The following is a 17,698-nucleotide window of genomic DNA, read 5'->3' as shown; positions in this document are numbered from 1 at the left end:
CTCACACTCACACTCACACTCACACTCACACACACACACACACACACACACACACTCACACTCACACTCACACACACACACCCAACATGCATGCGCACACACACACACAGCAGAGAGACAAGTTTCTGGGTCTCCCCGGACATCTCACCGACAGAAGTTGGCATCTCTCCCCACTGCAGCACCACGTCCTTGATGATGCGCCCGTAGGTGTTGACGTAGACGCCCTCGTCCTCGTAGCACAGCAGCATCTCCATGCCGTCGGAGCTGGGCAGGAACACGATGGCGTGGGGCATGACCTGACTCTGGATCTGAGGGTCAGGGAGCAGGGGCAGGAACGTTCACGGCTGTTCCTCCGGACTGAACGTTACTTGTCACCATTAGCGTTTCATTTTTTTCCCCAAGTCATAAGAAGACACTCATAACACACAATGTCATATCCTCCTGAGACCTGGACAATAGTTTATTTATAGATAGGTATTTACATTTTTGGCATACAGTGAAGAACTTGGTACAATTTCTGTACTTCTGCCTCTGTACTGCACATTGGATTACAAAAAAGCTTGTTACAGTTAAATTATTAGAAATAATATTATTTATCCCTCGTAGTGTAGGTTTCAGCACAGTAGAAATCATGGTCCTTGAGATTAAGAACAGAGACAAGTCCCCTACAGGGGAGAAACATTAATGGCTGGGTCTTTGGAGGATATGTTACTTCCAGTTTTCTCACCCACGCAGCTGGTTGCTATTCCTCTGCGATTTTGGACATATAATCTCTAATATCTAATAGCTCCACCATCCATGATGAAGTACATCAATTCAAGTTAACTTATGAAAGTACACTCATTTCTGGCTTATTCAGAACAGAACAAGCTACTTGTGCCAGCAGCTTTAGCTCTTCAACTCTCACTTGTTCCTTATGGAAGGATTTCTATGTAATGAATTAATTTTATGTTTGTGCATTCTATTTTTACACATTTTCCCATCTGATCTTCTTGGCACCAAGTCCACTCCGGGGCAAATGGAGACATAAGCAGTTTCGCAATCTCTAATTGAGGGAGAAGAGTTGGGTTTGAGCTGCATTCAGTCAAATATTCTGCATCAGTGAGTCACGTATTAGGACAGAGATATCACAGCTGGCAAAGATTCATACTGAGTTAATTTGAGTGAATCGTGTTCTCAGATCACGGTGTACTCTATGAATAACACACAAGAACTCGGATACCATGTATGTTCCGTTTCAATGTTTTTATGACTCATGTGATAGTTGGATGTGCTGTCTGAAAGACCAGTGACGTGTCATGGTTGCATGTGTGCTTTGAATGCCTTGCACATACTCATCGCTGCTGTTTGAAAGACTCACGTGTACAGGGATGTAGATGTCATAGTTGTTTCCCGAGTCCACGTCGATGGCGTGGAAGCCTGCGCTGGACCCATAAATGACCTTTAACCTCTGACCCTCCTCCACTGTCAGGTCAACCAGCTGAGGCCTGTGTGGCAGGTCACCGAAGGACTGAGAGAGAGACAAGGCGAGAACAAGAGTGAGGAAAAAGGAGTGGGAGAGACAGTTACTGTGTACCGTTAATAACAAGTATTGTCTAACGATGAAACTGCACTGTGTTAATCATGTCCATTTTAATTAAATCGAGACAGAAAGGAGAGAAAATAGAAATATGGCAGACAAAAGGCAAGCAGATTCAGTCAGAACCTGCCAATCGGAATCCACACCTTGAAAGCCATGAACTTGTGATAAGGCTTGGGTGCCCAGGCATAGACCTCCACTGCGTTCTTCATGGCGATCACCAGGAACTTGATTCTCTCGTATTTCACTACAGACACGGCGAGAGAAGTGAGCGAGACAAGAGCAAACACAGAATAGACCTTTCACACATCTTTTATGCCATGACCACCTCAGCATTACAGTTCATTATCTATGCAGGATGGGCTAAATTAAGTGCCTGCATACTATTCTGATGAGATCACATTTCATTTGTAGATCATTTTTAAGGCTTTAGGGTCAAAGAATAATAAGGTTATTAAACCTATTATTTGCTAAACAAGACCGAAAATGTAAAAACTAGGTCAATACAAATGAAGGAAATAAAATTAAATACAAAAATACTGTCCTAAAAATGTCTTTAAAAGTAACATGAATCCAGAGAGCGCACTACTCTAGGGAGTTTCAATGAATGTGTTGCATTTTCCGAGAGCCTTGAAAATTGGACAATGGAAACTGTGTGAATCTCACATTGCGGTACTTTAGAATGGATCCACACACCCCTCCCTCACTCACCCACCCACTCTGTAGTGCACACACCCCTCCCTCACTCACCAACTTTGTAGTGCACACACCCCTCCATCTCTCCCACAGTGGTCCAGCCTTGCTTCTTCTCCACCTCGGGGTCGTTGTGGAGGATCTTGTTGCGCAGCCAGGCCAGGTAATACACACGCACCTTGTTCTTCTTACCTGGGAGGGGAACAGAGGAGGCATCTTTCACACGCTCTACACTCAGGTTGTGAAAAATTAGAGTACACTCAGCCTGCCCTCTGTGGAAGTTAGTGAGATGATGCTTGCCATTATATCTTGCATCCAAAAACAGTTATCAAGGCACAAAGGCCAGAGGCTTAGTGCTATCTGCCATTTAGGTTGTTCAAGATAATAGCTTCTCTTGCTCCGTCTCAGTGTGAGGCAGTGTTTGGATGAAAATGTGAAAAAATAAATAAATAAAATAAATAAATTAGATTCCACCAATTTTGGAACACCCAATCCTATTTATGCGTGCCCATTACTGTGACTTCCACTATCAGCTCAGATAAGCTGTCCCCCGAAATATTCAATGTCAAACACGCTGCCTCTCACACTGCGGTCCACAAATACGAACTGGAGAAGGACACTCCAGAAGCAGTTGAACGAGCAGACTGTGGGTGCTTGATCTGACCACTGGGGGCCACTGCTGAGCAATGAGACGGGGGCAATTTTTGCCAAATTAATCTTTCAAACCCTGGGCAACTGTATGGCCAATCATGCATCTCCCTGTGGGGCTGCCGGTCAGTTTGTACTGGAACAGTTCAGACATGCCAGACCAGGAGGCCAATCCACAGTGCTAATGACCTGATATGGTGATGAGCAGGTTGAGGCCCTCCAGGACGTCCATCTGCTGGAACCTGCGGGAGTTGATGAGGGGGTACACTTTCCCCTGACCACTACGGTCCAGCAGTTTCAGCCCATTTTCAGTACCCACCAGGAGATTCACCCCTAAAGCCACACAAACACAGAATCAGAACATGGCTACAAACTCTCTCACTAATTTTCACTCGCTCTCTCTCACACAAAAGGTACAAATTCACATTAATCTCCACCATTCATTTTACACTCCCCTTCAGTACATTATTGTCCATCCAAACCTAATGCTACACAACCCGTTTTCAACACTCCCGAATTCACCCTTACACTCGTCTCCTACACTCCTAACCTCACTCCTTCTCCGTTTCCTACACTCCATAACCCCACCCTCTACACTCCTCATCTCCCTCAATCCCTGCTCACCCCACAGAGCAGCACACAGGATCTCGGAGTTGAACCTCTTCTTGTATTTGCGGATCTCAGGGGTGTCGCTGTGTGGGCGGGTGTTGGTTGGGTTGACATTCACCATGGAGCCTTTCCTCACCTCCAGCTTCAGCTGCTCAAACCTGGAGCCCAAGCCTGTGGAGACCAGGCAGGGGACAAGAGAAAGAGATACAGGCTCTTAGATAGAGATGCACATCTCCTGTCTCTAGATACTCATAACTTAGGTTATCCTGCGACAGACATATACAGAACTTGCCCATCTCTGTGAAGAGGCGGCCAAAAATAGTTTTAGCAAAGGGTTTCTCAATAGTGAACACTACACTGGATGCAATGGTTAGAGTAGGTCTACTTGTTACATGTGTGGGCACGTGTGTGTGTGCACATACCTACCTGTGTACGCATACTGAGAGAGAATTATGGGTAGGCAATTTCAGCAAGAAATTTTATTTCTGAAAAGCCCTGGGTATTACTGCTAACTGGCTAACATGCTAATCATGATATCATGACTACTTTGTCATTAACCATATTGACACAAAACATCATACATTGCATCATACATTGCTTAAAAATATGAAAAATATGAAAAAACCGAATCTCAAGTGTCTGTCTGTGTGCACATTTCATACCTCATGTACAACTATATTCCATGAATACACACAATGATGCACACCAATGTTCACCCACCTGCTGCAGTGATGGGCTCTCCCTGCCCCCCTGGCGTTTGGTACATCCCAAGATCGACAAAGGTGGTGAAGGAAGATTTACCGGAAGCTTTGACCAATCCCCTAGACTGATACTGGGAAAAAGTGTGTGAAGTCAGCACTGGTCGAGCAGAGGGCGGAAAAACAGAACTTTTACCAGTCGGTCCCTATCAAGGAAACCAAGCACAACAACTAAACAACTGCAACTAAACACTGCTGACATACACGTCATGCAGAAATGCAGGTAATTCACAAAACACACATTTCCCCAGGGTTGGTTTAGGAAGGGGTCTAAGGAAGCAGTGGCGGTATAGGCACTGTAACTGTGTTTCAGTGAAAGAGGTCCGACACATGCATGGACAGACAGACTGACAGACAGGACTCACATCACAGGCGCCATCCTTCCCGGGGGAGGAGTGGGAGCTGGTTTCGGTTGGAGAGTGGGACGGCTGCACCACGTCCGGAAGGTTTGTGTAACTGTTGTGGCTACGCTTTTCTGGGGTCTACAAAAAACAACACAGTCACAACCACAACCACAACCACACACACAGCACACTGGAGCAATAGCACTCAGCATAAAAACCAAGAACACCATGCACTGGGTTCTATAAAAAACAATTAATGACTCAATCACTCACACACCCAGGATCAATGGCAGCTCTCCATATTGCATCCTCCTCAGCTGTAATATATTCTCAGCCTTAGCCTCCTCCACAGTCTCCTGGCACTGATTCAGGTTAGCGAATCCCTACGGGGTTAGCGTTGCAGCCCAGAGCACTACCCTATTCATCCACTCAAAGCACAAGTAATAGATGCAGAATGTCTCCCCAAGGGTAACCTGTGGCCTCCATCCACTTTCTTCTTACCCTTCAACACCCACTACGGATTACTGCATAATCACTGTATATACTACAGTAGTGTGCATTAAATTTGGGCACCCCTGCTCAAAAAGCCTTTTACAATTAATATCTAAGTGAACAGAAGCAAACCTGACCTCTAAATGGTACAACATTAAACATTTCTTCAAATTTTAAAGCAAGATTACTTTTTATTTGAATCTTTTACAGTATCAAAATAATAAAATTTCAATTAGTACTTTGTAACTCCTCCTCAGGCAACTATAACAGCTTGTAAACACTTCCTGCAGCTAAGATTCTTTCAATTCTCGCTTATGGAATATTTCCCCATTCTTCCCGGAAGAACACCTCTAGCTCAGAAATATTCTTCAGCCTCCTTGCATTTGGTGGCTTCATCCATCTTTCCTGGAGGTACTTCATGGTTGATTACGAGGTATGCTTTGGATCACTGTCATGCTGGAATACCCACCCTCTGTTCAACTTCAATGGACATTAGCCTCTAGAATTATTTATTGATATTAGGTAGAATCATATCTTCCTTCCACTCGCGCAATATTTCCTCTGAATTCAGCTGTCACACAACTACTTTGCAGTGATGTGTGGGTTCTCCGGAGCATTTCTCACCATTCTATCTGAAATCGTTCTTCCACACCGTGCCTTAATTTCAACTGTTCCATTTATCTTCTATTTTCTAATAATGTTTCTGACAGTGGAAATAGGTTGTTTGAAACATTGACAGTTTTTGTAGCCTTCTCCCTTCTTGGTTAAAATGAACCATCTTCATTCTGAAATCCTTGGACAACTGTTTAGAGGAACCCATGGTTGTTAACACCAGACAGAACAGCCACTGCAGTTGGATACTTTAGAAGGCATGGAGTTACTTCATAATAAAACTTCAAAAACTTTTGCACAGGGCCCTTTTCGTTTCTTTAATCATTTATAAACAGTAAAAAATGAAAATAAAAAGCAATCTTGCCGAAAGGTCTCATGTTTAACTCCATTTAGAGTTCAGGTTTGCTATCAATCACATACAGGATTCATTGTAACAGACATTTAAACCAGAGGAGCCCACTGTATATACTACAGAGTCTGCTTGTGAGCTTAGCCGATAAAATTGATGAAATGAAAAATAAATCATAAACAAGAGGTTCAGATTACAATGATCAGGTTACTTTTAGAAGATGACATTTTCACTTAATCCACAGCATCAGCAGCTCATTAAATGTGTTGATCTTGGATGCGCCTACACTGTGTCATTATGTCCGCCCTAATCTTCTAGGCTAATATAAGTTTGTTCTAAGCCGATATTGATACAACCCTTATATTATTGCGCACAATGCAACAAGCTTTGGTAAGCAGCCTTCATAAGGAAACCTTCACAAAGGCCATTGTGGTTTTAAAACTCCCCCCTCCCACGCACTGGTACAGTCCATAACTCACCCTCTGCACCAGCATGGTTTGGTCCCCATAGCCTCCAGCCTCCTGCTCCTCTCCGCCCTCGCCCTCCTCCTCGTGAACCACCATGGTGTTCACCGAGTCTGTGTCTGCTTCCCGAGGACTGGGTGGGGAAGAGAGGAAGGGGGAGGGAGAGTGGTAAAAATAGTGAAGGTGAGCATCACATGCACCCAAATGACCTTCTTCACGCACCCAAAAACTACACACTCCTTCCCTCTTCCATCTCTTTCATACCTACCTTACTCATGCTCCACACTCCTCTCCTTTTGCAAAAATGCTTGAATTTTGCATAATTTTCACCAGAGGGCATCTGGTACCCCAACAACCTCTCTCTCACTGGTCAGAAAGCTGTTACCCCTGACACTCTCTCTCACCGATCAGAGGGGTTCTGTTACCCGGACCATCTCTCTCATCGGTCAGAAAGCCGTTACCCTTGACACACTCTCTCATTGGTCAGAGGGTTTATGTTACCCCTAACCCTTTCTAAATGGCAGGCATTTATATAGCGCCTTTATCCAACTGCCAGACGACTGCCCTTACTGCCTGAGCCATGTTGCCTTTCACACATCAGTCAGAGGGGTTCTGTTGCCCCCTGACCTTTTCTCTCATCGATCGCAGGGGCTCTGTTACCCCTGACCCACTCTCTCACCGTTGTGACGGGCTCTGTTACCCCTGGGCCTCTCTCTCACTGGTCTGACAGGGTTCTGTTACCCCTGAGCCTCTCTCTCACCGGTCTGACGGGCTCTGTTACCCCTGAGCCTCTCTCTCACCGGTCTGACAGGGTTCTATTACCCCTGAGCCTCTCTCTCACCGGTCTGACGGGCTGTTACCCCTGACCCTCTCTCTCACCGGTCTGACGGGCTCTGTTACCCCTGACCCTCTCTCTCACCGGTCTGACGGGCTCTGTTACCCCTGAGCCTCTCTCTCACCGGTCTGACAGGGCTCTGTTACCTCTGAGCCTCTCTCTCACCGGTCTGACAGGGTTCTGTTACCCCTGACCCTCTCTCTCACCGGTCTGACGGGCTGTTACCCCTGAGCCTCTCTCTCACCGGTCTGACGGGCTCCGTTACCCCTGAGCCTCTCTCTCACCGGTCTGACGGGCTCCGTTACCCCTGAGCCTCTCTCTCACCAGTCTGACGGGCTGTTACCCCTGAGCCTCTCTCTCACCGGTCTGATGGGCTGTTACCCCTGAGCCTCTCTCTCACCGGTCTGACAGGGTTCTGTTACCCCTGACCGTCTCTCTCACCGGTCTGACGGGCTGTTACCCCTGAGCCTCTCTCTCACCAGTCTGACAGGGTTCTGTTACCCCTGAGCCTCTCTCTCACCGGTCTGACGGGCTCTGTTACCCCTGACCCTCTCTCTCACTGGTCTGACGGGCTCCGTTACCCCTGAGCCTCTCTCTCACCGGTCTGACGGGCTCTGTTACCCCTGACCCTCTCTCTCACCGGTCTGACGGGCTCTGTTACCCCTGAGCCTCTCTCTCACCGGTCTGACAGGGCTCTGTTACCCCTGAGCCTCTCTCTCACCGGTCTGACAGGGTTCTGTTACCCCTGACCCTCTCTCTCACCGGTCTGACGGGCTGTTACCCCTGAGCCTCTCTCTCACCGGTCTGACAGGCTCCGTTACCCCTGAGCCTCTCTCTCACCGGTCTGACGGGCTCCGTTACCCCTGAGCCTCTCTCTCACCAGTCTGACGGGCTGTTACCCCTGAGCCTCTCTCTCACCGGTCTGATGGGCTGTTACCCCTGAGCCTCTCTCTCACCGGTCTGACAGGGTTCTGTTACCCCTGACCCTCTCTCTCACCGGTCTGACGGGCTGTTACCCCTGAGCCTCTCTCTCACCGGTCTGACGGGCTCCGTTACCCCTGAGCCTCTCTCTCACCGGTCTGACGGGCTCTGTTACCCCTGACCCTCTCTCTCACCGGTCTGACGGGCTCTGTTACCCCTGACCCTCTCTCTCACCGGTCTGACGGGCTCTGTTACCCCTGAGCCTCTCTCTCACCGGTCTGACAGGGCTCTGTTACCCCTGAGCCTCTCTCTCACCGGTCTGACGGGGTTCTGTTACCCCTGACCCTCTCTCTCACCGGTCTGATGGGCTCCGTTACCCCTGAGCCTCTCTCTCACCGGTCTGACGGGGTTCTGTTACCCCTGACCCTCTCTCTCACCGGTCTGACAGGGTTCTGTTACCCCTGAGGCTCTCTCTCACCGGTCTGACAGGGTTCTGTTACCCCTGAGCCTCTCTCTCACCGGTCTGACGGGCTCCGTTACCCCTGCGCCTCTCTCTCACCGGTCTGACGGGGTTCTGTTACCCCTGACCCTCTCTCTCACCGGTCTGACAGGGTTCTGTTACCCCTGAGCCTCTCTCTCACCGGTCTGACAGGGTTCTGTTACCCCTGAGCCTCTCTCTCACCGGTCTGACAGGGTTCTGTTACCCCTGACCCTCTCTCACCGGTCTGACGGGCTCTGTTACCCCTGAGCCTCTCTCTCACCGGTCTGACAGGGTTCTGTTACCCCTGAGCCTCTCTCTCACCGGTCTGACAGGGTTCTGTTACCCCTGAGCCTCTCTCTCACCGGTCTGACGGGCTCTGTTACCCCTGAGCCTCTCTCTCACCGGTCTGACGGGCTCCGTTACCCCTGACCCTCTCTCTCACCGGTCTGACGGGCTCCGTTACCCCTGACCCTCTCTCTCACCGGTCTGACGGGCTCTGTTACCCCTGAGCCTCTCTCTCACCGGTCTGACAGGGCTCTGTTACCCCTGGCCCTCTCTCTCACCGGTCTGACAGGGTTCTGTTACCCCTGAGCCTCTCTCTCACCGGTCTGACAGGGTTCTGTTACCCCTGAGCCTCTCTCTCACCGGTCTGACAGGGTTCTGTTACCCCTGACCCTCTCTCTCACCGGTCTGACAGGGTTCTGTTACCCCTGAGCCTCTCTCTCACCGGTCTGACAGGGCTCTGTTACCCCTGAGCCTCTCTCTCACCGGTCTGACGGGCTCTGTTACCCCTGAGCCTCTCTCTCACCGGTCTGACGGGCTCCGTTACCCCTGAGCCTCTCTCTCACCGGTCTGACAGGGTTCTGTTACCCCTGAGCCTCTCTCTCACCGGTCTGACGGGCTCGGTTACCCCTGAGCCTCTCTCTCACCGATCTGACGGGCTCCGTTACCCCTGAGCCTCTCTCTCACCGGTCTGACGGGGTTCTGTTACCCCTGACCCTCTCTCTCACCGGTCTGATGGGCTCCGTTACCCCTGAGCCTCTCTCTCACCGGTCTGACGGGGTTCTGTTACCCCTGACCCTCTCTCTCACCGGTCTGACAGGGTTCTGTTACCCCTGAGGCTCTCTCTCACCGGTCTGACAGGGTTCTGTTACCCCTGAGCCTCTCTCTCACCGGTCTGACGGGCTCCGTTACCCCTGCGCCTCTCTCTCACCGGTCTGACGGGGTTCTGTTACCCCTGACCCTCTCTCTCACCGGTCTGACAGGGTTCTGTTACCCCTGAGCCTCTCTCTCACCGGTCTGACAGGGTTCTGTTACCCCTGAGCCTCTCTCTCACCGGTCTGACAGGGTTCTGTTACCCCTGACCCTCTCTCACCGGTCTGACGGGCTCTGTTACCCCTGAGCCTCTCTCTCACCGGTCTGACAGGGTTCTGTTACCCCTGAGCCTCTCTCTCACCGGTCTGACAGGGTTCTGTTACCCCTGAGCCTCTCTCTCACCGGTCTGACGGGCTCTGTTACCCCTGAGCCTCTCTCTCACCGGTCTGACGGGCTCCGTTACCCCTGACCCTCTCTCTCACCGGTCTGACGGGCTCCGTTACCCCTGACCCTCTCTCTCACCGGTCTGACGGGCTCCGTTACCCCTGAGCCTCTCTCTCACCGGTCTGACAGGGCTCTGTTACCCCTGGCCCTCTCTCTCACCGGTCTGACAGGGTTCTGTTACCCCTGAGCCTCTCTCTCACCGGTCTGACAGGGTTCTGTTACCCCTGAGCCTCTCTCTCACCGGTCTGACAGGGTTCTGTTACCCCTGACCCTCTCTCTCACCGGTCTGACAGGGTTCTGTTACCCCTGAGCCTCTCTCTCACCGGTCTGACAGGGCTCTGTTACCCCTGAGCCTCTCTCTCACCGGTCTGACGGGCTCTGTTACCCCTGAGCCTCTCTCTCACCGGTCTGACGGGCTCCGTTACCCCTGAGCCTCTCTCTCACCGGTCTGACAGGGCTCTGTTACCCCTGAGCCTCTCTCTCACCGGTCTGACGGGCTCTGTTACCCCTGAGCCTCTCTCTCACCGGTCTGACAGGGTTCTGTTACCCCTGAGCCTCTCTCTCACCGGTCTGACGGGCTGTTACCCCTGAGCCTCTCTCTCACCGGTCTGACGGGCTGTTACCCCTGACCCTCTCTCTCACCGGTCTGACGGGCTCTGTTACCCCTGAGCCCCTCTCTCTCAACGGTCTGACGGGCTCTGTTACCCCTGAGCCTCTCTCTCACCGGTCTGACAGGGCTGTTACCCCTGAGCCTCTCTCTCACCGGTCTGACAGGGTTCTGTTACCCCTGAGCCTCTCTCTCAGCGGTCTGACGGGCTCTGTTACCCCTGAGCCTCTCTCTCACCGGTCTGACGGGCTCTGGTCCTCCTCTGCTCCCTCTCCACTCTCGCTCTCCTCACTGCTCTCGCTGCTGTCGGAGGAGGAGGAGTAGTCGTTGGCCTTGGCCGGGGGTCTCGGGGGCTCCTCCGGGCGCTCCTTAGCGTAAAGACCATGATCCTACAGAGAGAGAGAGAGAGATTAGAAAAAGCAAAGGCTGACGTTGTATGCCTACACAGTGGAACAGAGACAGGCATGCAGGTTTAGAGCTTTAGCTGAGAACCCAAAGAAATAAATGAGCACAACCCTTCAGAGAATCATGTTCATGTTAACTTCATGGTTGATATGAAGACAAAGACAAACTTGTGTTTGCGACACAAGGGCTCAGCTCAGACTCGGCACCTTCACAGGCCGCACCTTTACATAGGCATCCAGCACGTACAGGCACACGTACGTGCACACGCACACACGTGTACACAGCCATGCATGCAATCACACGCACGCACACAGTAATACTGACCTCTCCTATAGCTCTCTTATAACTCTGCACCAGGGGTGAAACGGAGGAGCAGGAGAGGTGACATACCCAGGGCAGTGATAGAGGGATGAAAGAGAAGGAGAGGGCACACAGGGCAGTGATGGAGGGATGAAAGAGAAGGAGAGGCCTCACACAGGCGTGGAATAGAAGGATGGAGGAGAGGGCACACAGGGCAGTGATGGAGTGATGAAAGGGAAGGAGAGGGCTCACACAGGCGTGGTATAGAAGGATGGAGGAGAGGGCACAGGGCAGTGATGGAGGGATGAAAGAGAAGGAGAGGGCACAGGGCAGTGATGGAGGGATGAAAGAGAAGGAGAGGGCTCACACAGGGCAGTGATAGAGGGATGAAAGCAGGGGAGGGAGGGCAGGCATGCACAGGACAGTGATGGAGGGATGGAGGAGAAGGCATTTGCAGGCAGTGACAGAGGGATGAAAGGAGCATGAGAGGGGATATACAGGGCAGTGATGGAGGGATTGTGGAAAAAGAGGTGGGCAGTGAGAGGGTAAAAGGTGAACAGGGGTTGAAGAGGAGAAAGATAACAAAGACAGGAAGAAAGAAGAGAAGAAAGATTAAGTTAAGTCAGTATTTCAGTAGAGGTGAGAGTTTAACTGGTGGACAGTCAGCAAAGAGGTACTCAATTTTTTAAATAAAAATGGCTCTATTTCTGATATCACAAAAACCACCCTGAACCTGGAAAAAGATTCTATGTAGCAATAACCTTGTGCGTGGAGGACGAGGAGCATAAAAACCACAGCCAGAGAGAGCAAGACTGGCCCCTTTAATACCGTGAAATCTAAAACAGGGATCAGCAACACATAGTCCCAGAGGACCGAGAACTGCTGGTTTACCACCCTCCCTTTACCAGGGAGTCAGGTGTGAAGACAATCCTGGGAGAAAAGAAAACCAGGGATGATCCTTGATCTAAAAGGTGGGAGCTGTGGGCTGCTTTGCAAAAAGGCACAAAGGCATAGACCATACTCTATAATAACAGGGGCTTGTATATGTATTAATTGTATATGTATTAAGGTGCGTCTCCCATAAAAGGAGATTAACCTCTTCAAATTGGTCATTACTGCTGTCACTCAATGTTGTTTGTTCTCCATTGCCTGTCTGTGTACAGTGATTATTAGGCAGTATTGCTATGCCTACAGTTGCACACAGGCCCCATAGAGCTCGGTAACAGGAAGGCGGGCACCGGGGTGTTAAAAACGGCAAATGCTCACCGCGGGGCGGCTGGGTCGGCTGGAGGTGCGGGAGTCCCCTGGTTTGTGGCGTCCTTCATGGTGAAGGATGGGAGGGGAATCCATTTTAGAGGAGCCTGCAACACACACACACTACTGTTACTGCCATGTCACGCACACAAACGCAAACACGTTTACTATATTCTCACACACACATTACTGTTAGTGCCATGTCACGCACACAAACGCAAACATGTTTACTATATTCTCACATACACATTACTTTGCCATTCATGTAAATGAAATGACTACCACTATATAAACTGTATGAAGAAATATGATAAATTATAATAACCAGTTAAATCTGGACGACCCAATAATTATTGTCCCTCAGGCGATGGCATGCCATCACCTACAAGTCCTCAGTCTCCCTACCGTTACCTAGCTCTCAGAAATGTCTACACACAGAGCTATGCCTTCACTCATCTCGTACACACACAGAAGGCGGGAGGGAGGGAGAGGAGGAGGAACGGAGGTACAGACGGACAGAGGGGGGAGGTATAGAGGGAGAGACAGACAGAGAGGGGGAGGTATAGAGGGAGAGACAGACAGACACTCACTGAGTATTCGGTGCCTCTCCAGGGAGCCGGTCTGAGGCAGGTTGGCCACCACGCTCAGACTGTCCCCTCTCTCCCAGCGGTCATTGCGGCTGAGGTCAGGGTTACTGACACAGAAACAGACAAAAGGCCGTTAATTCACTGGACAAACACCCCACGGTGACCAGAACTCAAGTGAAGCACAACATTTTCATTTGTATCAGAACAGCAGAACCCCAATTACAGCCCAAGTGTGAACTCACAATCATTCAGTGCTGTAAACACTCCTCAAACATGGAAACATACAAATTAGCCTCAAGAGGTAGCGGCAGTATTCTACATAAAAGGCATTTATACACTCAAGGGCATGATGGCAGGGCTGCACTTTATGAGGACACAAGTTCCCTGAAAGCCCCCGACTGTTCACCCACACCCCAGATCCACCAGCACACCCACCTGGCTCTCACTGGGTGCCGGATGCCAGAGGACAGGTTGGTGTTGAGCGCTGTAGCGATGGAGGTGGTCCTCTGCGGTACCTGAGCTCAACAAAGAGGACAGTGCTTCACTCGCACACGTGGCAGATAAACCCGGTTAAGACACGCACATGAGCAAGAGGAAAAATAATAATGATAACTGTCCGCTTACTGAACTTTTAGCTTCCATATATTTAATTGGTTTTGCCAGATGAAGACCCTGCTGAAATGTTGCATTATTGAATATATGGGAGCTAAAAGTTGAGAATGCAGACAATTTTTCTTTCCCTCTCACTGCTAGTTTTGTTTTGCACCTGTACCCAACTGGGGTTGCATGTGCTCAAAAACGACTTTTCTAAACTACGCACATGAGAAAGATCCGCTTAACAACAGGACAGGGTGCTGTGCATTAACATGACATAAAAAATACGTTATGTAGGAGCGGGGCGGAGAGTATGACACACAGTATCTCACCTTGGGTGGCTGGTCCAGCTCCTGCAGGCGGATCCAAGGCCCACGGTCTTCTTTGATTGGCCAGGGCTGGGGGGCGGGGCTTTCGGAGGTGGGGTCAGAGTTCTGGCGGACGAGTTCCCTAGAGGGGATGGAGCGGGGGGTGGGGGTGGGGTCCTGGGTGGGGAATGCAGACATGTTCTTAGTGGGCTGGTCGCACAGGGACTGGGAGCGGGGCACAGGGGCGGCATAGGGCTTTAGAGGGACCAGATGGGCCATCTGGAACTGTAGCGGGGGGGGCAGCCACAGGCGTAAGCAAGGGAGGGGAACCAAGTGTGGAGGAGAGTACGTAGATCGGGGGGGGGGGGGGGGGGGGGGGACAGGGATATCGTCCGTGGTTGCAAGGGGAGAGCAGGAATATTGGCCATGTTAATGTCAAGTGAGTGAGTTTCCCAGGTTACAAGCAGGGATCAGGAGGAAAGTTATGGATGAATATTAGGATGAAAGGAGGATGGAAGGAGAAAAAAAGGAAAGGGAAGTAAATAAAGGTGTGCTTTCTTCTGGGTGGCGCGAGGAGTTCACAGCAGGAGGAACATGGGCAGGCCCACAATGCAACACGCAGGGATGCATACTGTCCCACTAATAACAAAGCATAGGGTAAGCACACGCATTCACAGAGACAGACACGGATACATATAGGCAAAGACATACATGAACGCATCATTGCCTAAGTTTGACCGTAAGCTTAAAACATCCCTAAAAACTCATATCGCAAATGTAATATACAGGGTTGATATAACTTTATACATGTGGGTATTTCGTGAAGTAGGTCTGTTAAGTACAACAGCAGCACATCTTTTCAGTTCATTTTCACCATCCCCAGACAAATATTCCTCCTCAACTTCAACATGAAAATAGTTAAAAATTCATCTCTATATTACAGCCAGGACATGATGTTGTTAGCTGAATCACAGAAGAGAAATTGTGGGCTCTCTTACAAAAGATTAGCCAAAACACTAGCCTAGAGATTCAAAATGAAGATTTTTAAAATGATGACAAATCTTTTCATAATGAAATTTTTAGTTTGTTATTCTGACAGAGTATGTGATATATTTAACTCATTTACTCTTCGTAAGCCACACCCACCTTGCCCTGCCCACCCTGTGGTTCGACAGGCCTCTGCATGGGTGGGGTCTGGGCGGCTTGCCCAATGCCTGATTGGCAGATAGAATCAGAGCGTGATTGGATGGCAGTGTCTGAAACGGTGGTGCAAATCTTGGGGGAACCCTGTCTGTTGAGTTTAGTGCGTTCCTCCACCTGCCAGAGATGGAGAAAGAGAGGAAAACAGGTGTCATCGGTCTCAAAGTTTCACAATTTCTAGGGATGGGTTAATCTATTTTAAAGGACAACAGTATATCTGCGTAGGGTGTGTATCTGTATCTGTTCGACCAACAAATTAATTTGTATCGGCATTTGCAAAAGAAAGTATAAGTGGGTGTGGCTTAACCAGAAGTTGTGTTTATGAGCGAAAATGTCCGTTTGCTTGCCTGATGTACATTGGCATTGCAATTTTTATGTTTTCAGAGCACCACTGTCATACTTTAATGCTGACATATAATCAGTCAGAAAGTATAATAACAGATTATAAAATACAGCTTACAATGTAATTAACAACTCTTACCTAGTGTTGTAAAAAAACAATTTACAACATCAAGGTAACTACAATTTATGGACTTTTTCCCAAATGAACATTCAGTTCAAGTTACAAATTTTCAATGTAGAGAAGGAAACTTGGCTGTATCAAAACTGCAATAAACCCTGCAGCCATCTTCCAATGCAAAAAGAAGATGCCAACATCTTGGATTCAAGAATTCATGATGGAGTCTCCCCATGCCCAGCCCTTAGCACTCATTCTTATGTACATTTAATGCTTCATACTTTTAATACTCTAGAATTGTTACACTGGCATACCTCATGGTTTTAGCCAGCTATATGGATACTAGCTATATGACACCATAAAACAGTGCAATAATGCTTAAAACAAATTATTAGCACTCCATTTAGTATCATTTATGGCTCCAAGCTGGCATAGGTTACCTTAAATACACTATTTTGATAGTGTTGTAGCTCATCTGGGAATTTTGCACATGGCATTATGTAGATGCACTTATGTTCTCTTGTATTGTCGCCAATTCACTCTGGGTGAAGTTGTCTGCTAGCTAACTGGATGTAATGTAATATGTCAAATACAATCTGTGCCATGGTTTAATAAACAGTTTTTAATAAGCTTGATGAATGTGCAACATCTAGCTTGCTAGCTCTCGCTATTATAATGCAAGCGGAGTTAGCTGGCTAGTTAATTGGTTGATAGCAATAGCAGAACTAGTGTTAGTTAGCTTGCAAAGTCAGTTTAGAAGAATGACAAAATTGCTGCTTGTTAGTCAGCCATCTTGAGCATCCAGGTAAATTCATGGAGAGAAAGTCAGTATACGATGCTATATCTGTCAAATAGGGTATTTCACATACCCCAGTAATATCTACCTCCATCAGTTTACAATTATATAATGTACCAGTGCATGAAAAGTTTGTGAAATTGATTTCTTTGTAAGGTCAACTAACAGAATTCTCAAAGTCTTAGTCTAATATGTTGGGGCAAGACTGCAGGCGTAAACGATCTGCATCCAAACGATCAGTAGCCGAGCAGCAGCCTTCTGCACATGCCTCCCGAAATCTGCACTTCCGGAATACAGCAAGCGTCTCGGTCAGTTCTCCCAGTTTGTGCAGAAAGAAAGTAACGCGGAGGCCCCAGCCCACGCCCGCGGTGCTCCCGTACCTCCCTGGCCCAGGCGGGCTTGTTGTTGGGCTCCAGGTTCTTGCCGTAGTGGTAGAGCTGCGGCTTCTTGTCCTGCTGCTGCTGCTGCTGCTGCTGCTGCTGCAGGGAGACCAGGTACGCGTGCTCCTGCTGCAGCTGCCTCTGCAGCCGCTCCGACTGCCTCTGCTCCTCCAGCTGCTTGCGCTTGTACTCCTGAGGGAGGCGCGGGAGAGGAGCACGCTCATATCCGCATTCAGAGCACTGTTCAGATATCCAGCTTCACAGCTGGCACAACCTAGCACAGCAAAACTGAAATGCAGGTCAGGTCAAAATGACACCCTAAAAATACTATGAATGTACAATATCAAAATTCTATCAAATGGCCCTGTAAGCAACACCTTTATGATCAATTCTTTTAGTAAAAAATGTCAGAACTATGGTCTCGGATTGTCAGTAAGAGAATGGCAGCACGTACGCACGCACGCACGCAAAACCATTTCAAAGGTG

General features: G+C 49.1%; 1 protein-coding gene across 1 annotated transcript in view; it reads right to left on the bottom strand.

Moving 5' to 3' along the window:
* mink1 (misshapen-like kinase 1) overlaps positions 1 to 17,698 on the bottom strand; it is a 43,632-nt gene that overhangs the window by 3,175 nt on the left and 22,759 nt on the right. Inside the window, exons 14-29 of the mRNA XM_061247395.1 lie at positions 17,213 to 17,404; positions 15,526 to 15,696; positions 14,404 to 14,664; positions 13,913 to 13,992; positions 13,481 to 13,584; positions 12,903 to 12,997; positions 11,169 to 11,320; positions 6,564 to 6,681; positions 4,653 to 4,769; positions 4,250 to 4,361; positions 3,545 to 3,700; positions 3,110 to 3,253; positions 2,330 to 2,464; positions 1,726 to 1,826; positions 1,361 to 1,510; positions 149 to 308 (exon numbers count right to left, since the gene is read on the bottom strand). Coding sequence (XP_061103379.1) covers positions 149 to 308; positions 1,361 to 1,510; positions 1,726 to 1,826; positions 2,330 to 2,464; positions 3,110 to 3,253; positions 3,545 to 3,700; positions 4,250 to 4,361; positions 4,653 to 4,769; positions 6,564 to 6,681; positions 11,169 to 11,320; positions 12,903 to 12,997; positions 13,481 to 13,584; positions 13,913 to 13,992; positions 14,404 to 14,664; positions 15,526 to 15,696; positions 17,213 to 17,404 — 2,248 coding nt within the window. The remainder of the gene's footprint in view (positions 1 to 148; positions 309 to 1,360; positions 1,511 to 1,725; positions 1,827 to 2,329; positions 2,465 to 3,109; positions 3,254 to 3,544; positions 3,701 to 4,249; positions 4,362 to 4,652; positions 4,770 to 6,563; positions 6,682 to 11,168; positions 11,321 to 12,902; positions 12,998 to 13,480; positions 13,585 to 13,912; positions 13,993 to 14,403; positions 14,665 to 15,525; positions 15,697 to 17,212; positions 17,405 to 17,698) is intronic.

This window comes from Conger conger, chromosome 7, assembly GCF_963514075.1.
Source record: "Conger conger chromosome 7, fConCon1.1, whole genome shotgun sequence".
NCBI lineage: Eukaryota > Metazoa > Chordata > Actinopteri > Anguilliformes > Congridae > Conger > Conger conger.
Note: the sequence above shows the minus strand (reverse complement) of the source record. Positions and strands in the feature narration are given on the sequence as shown.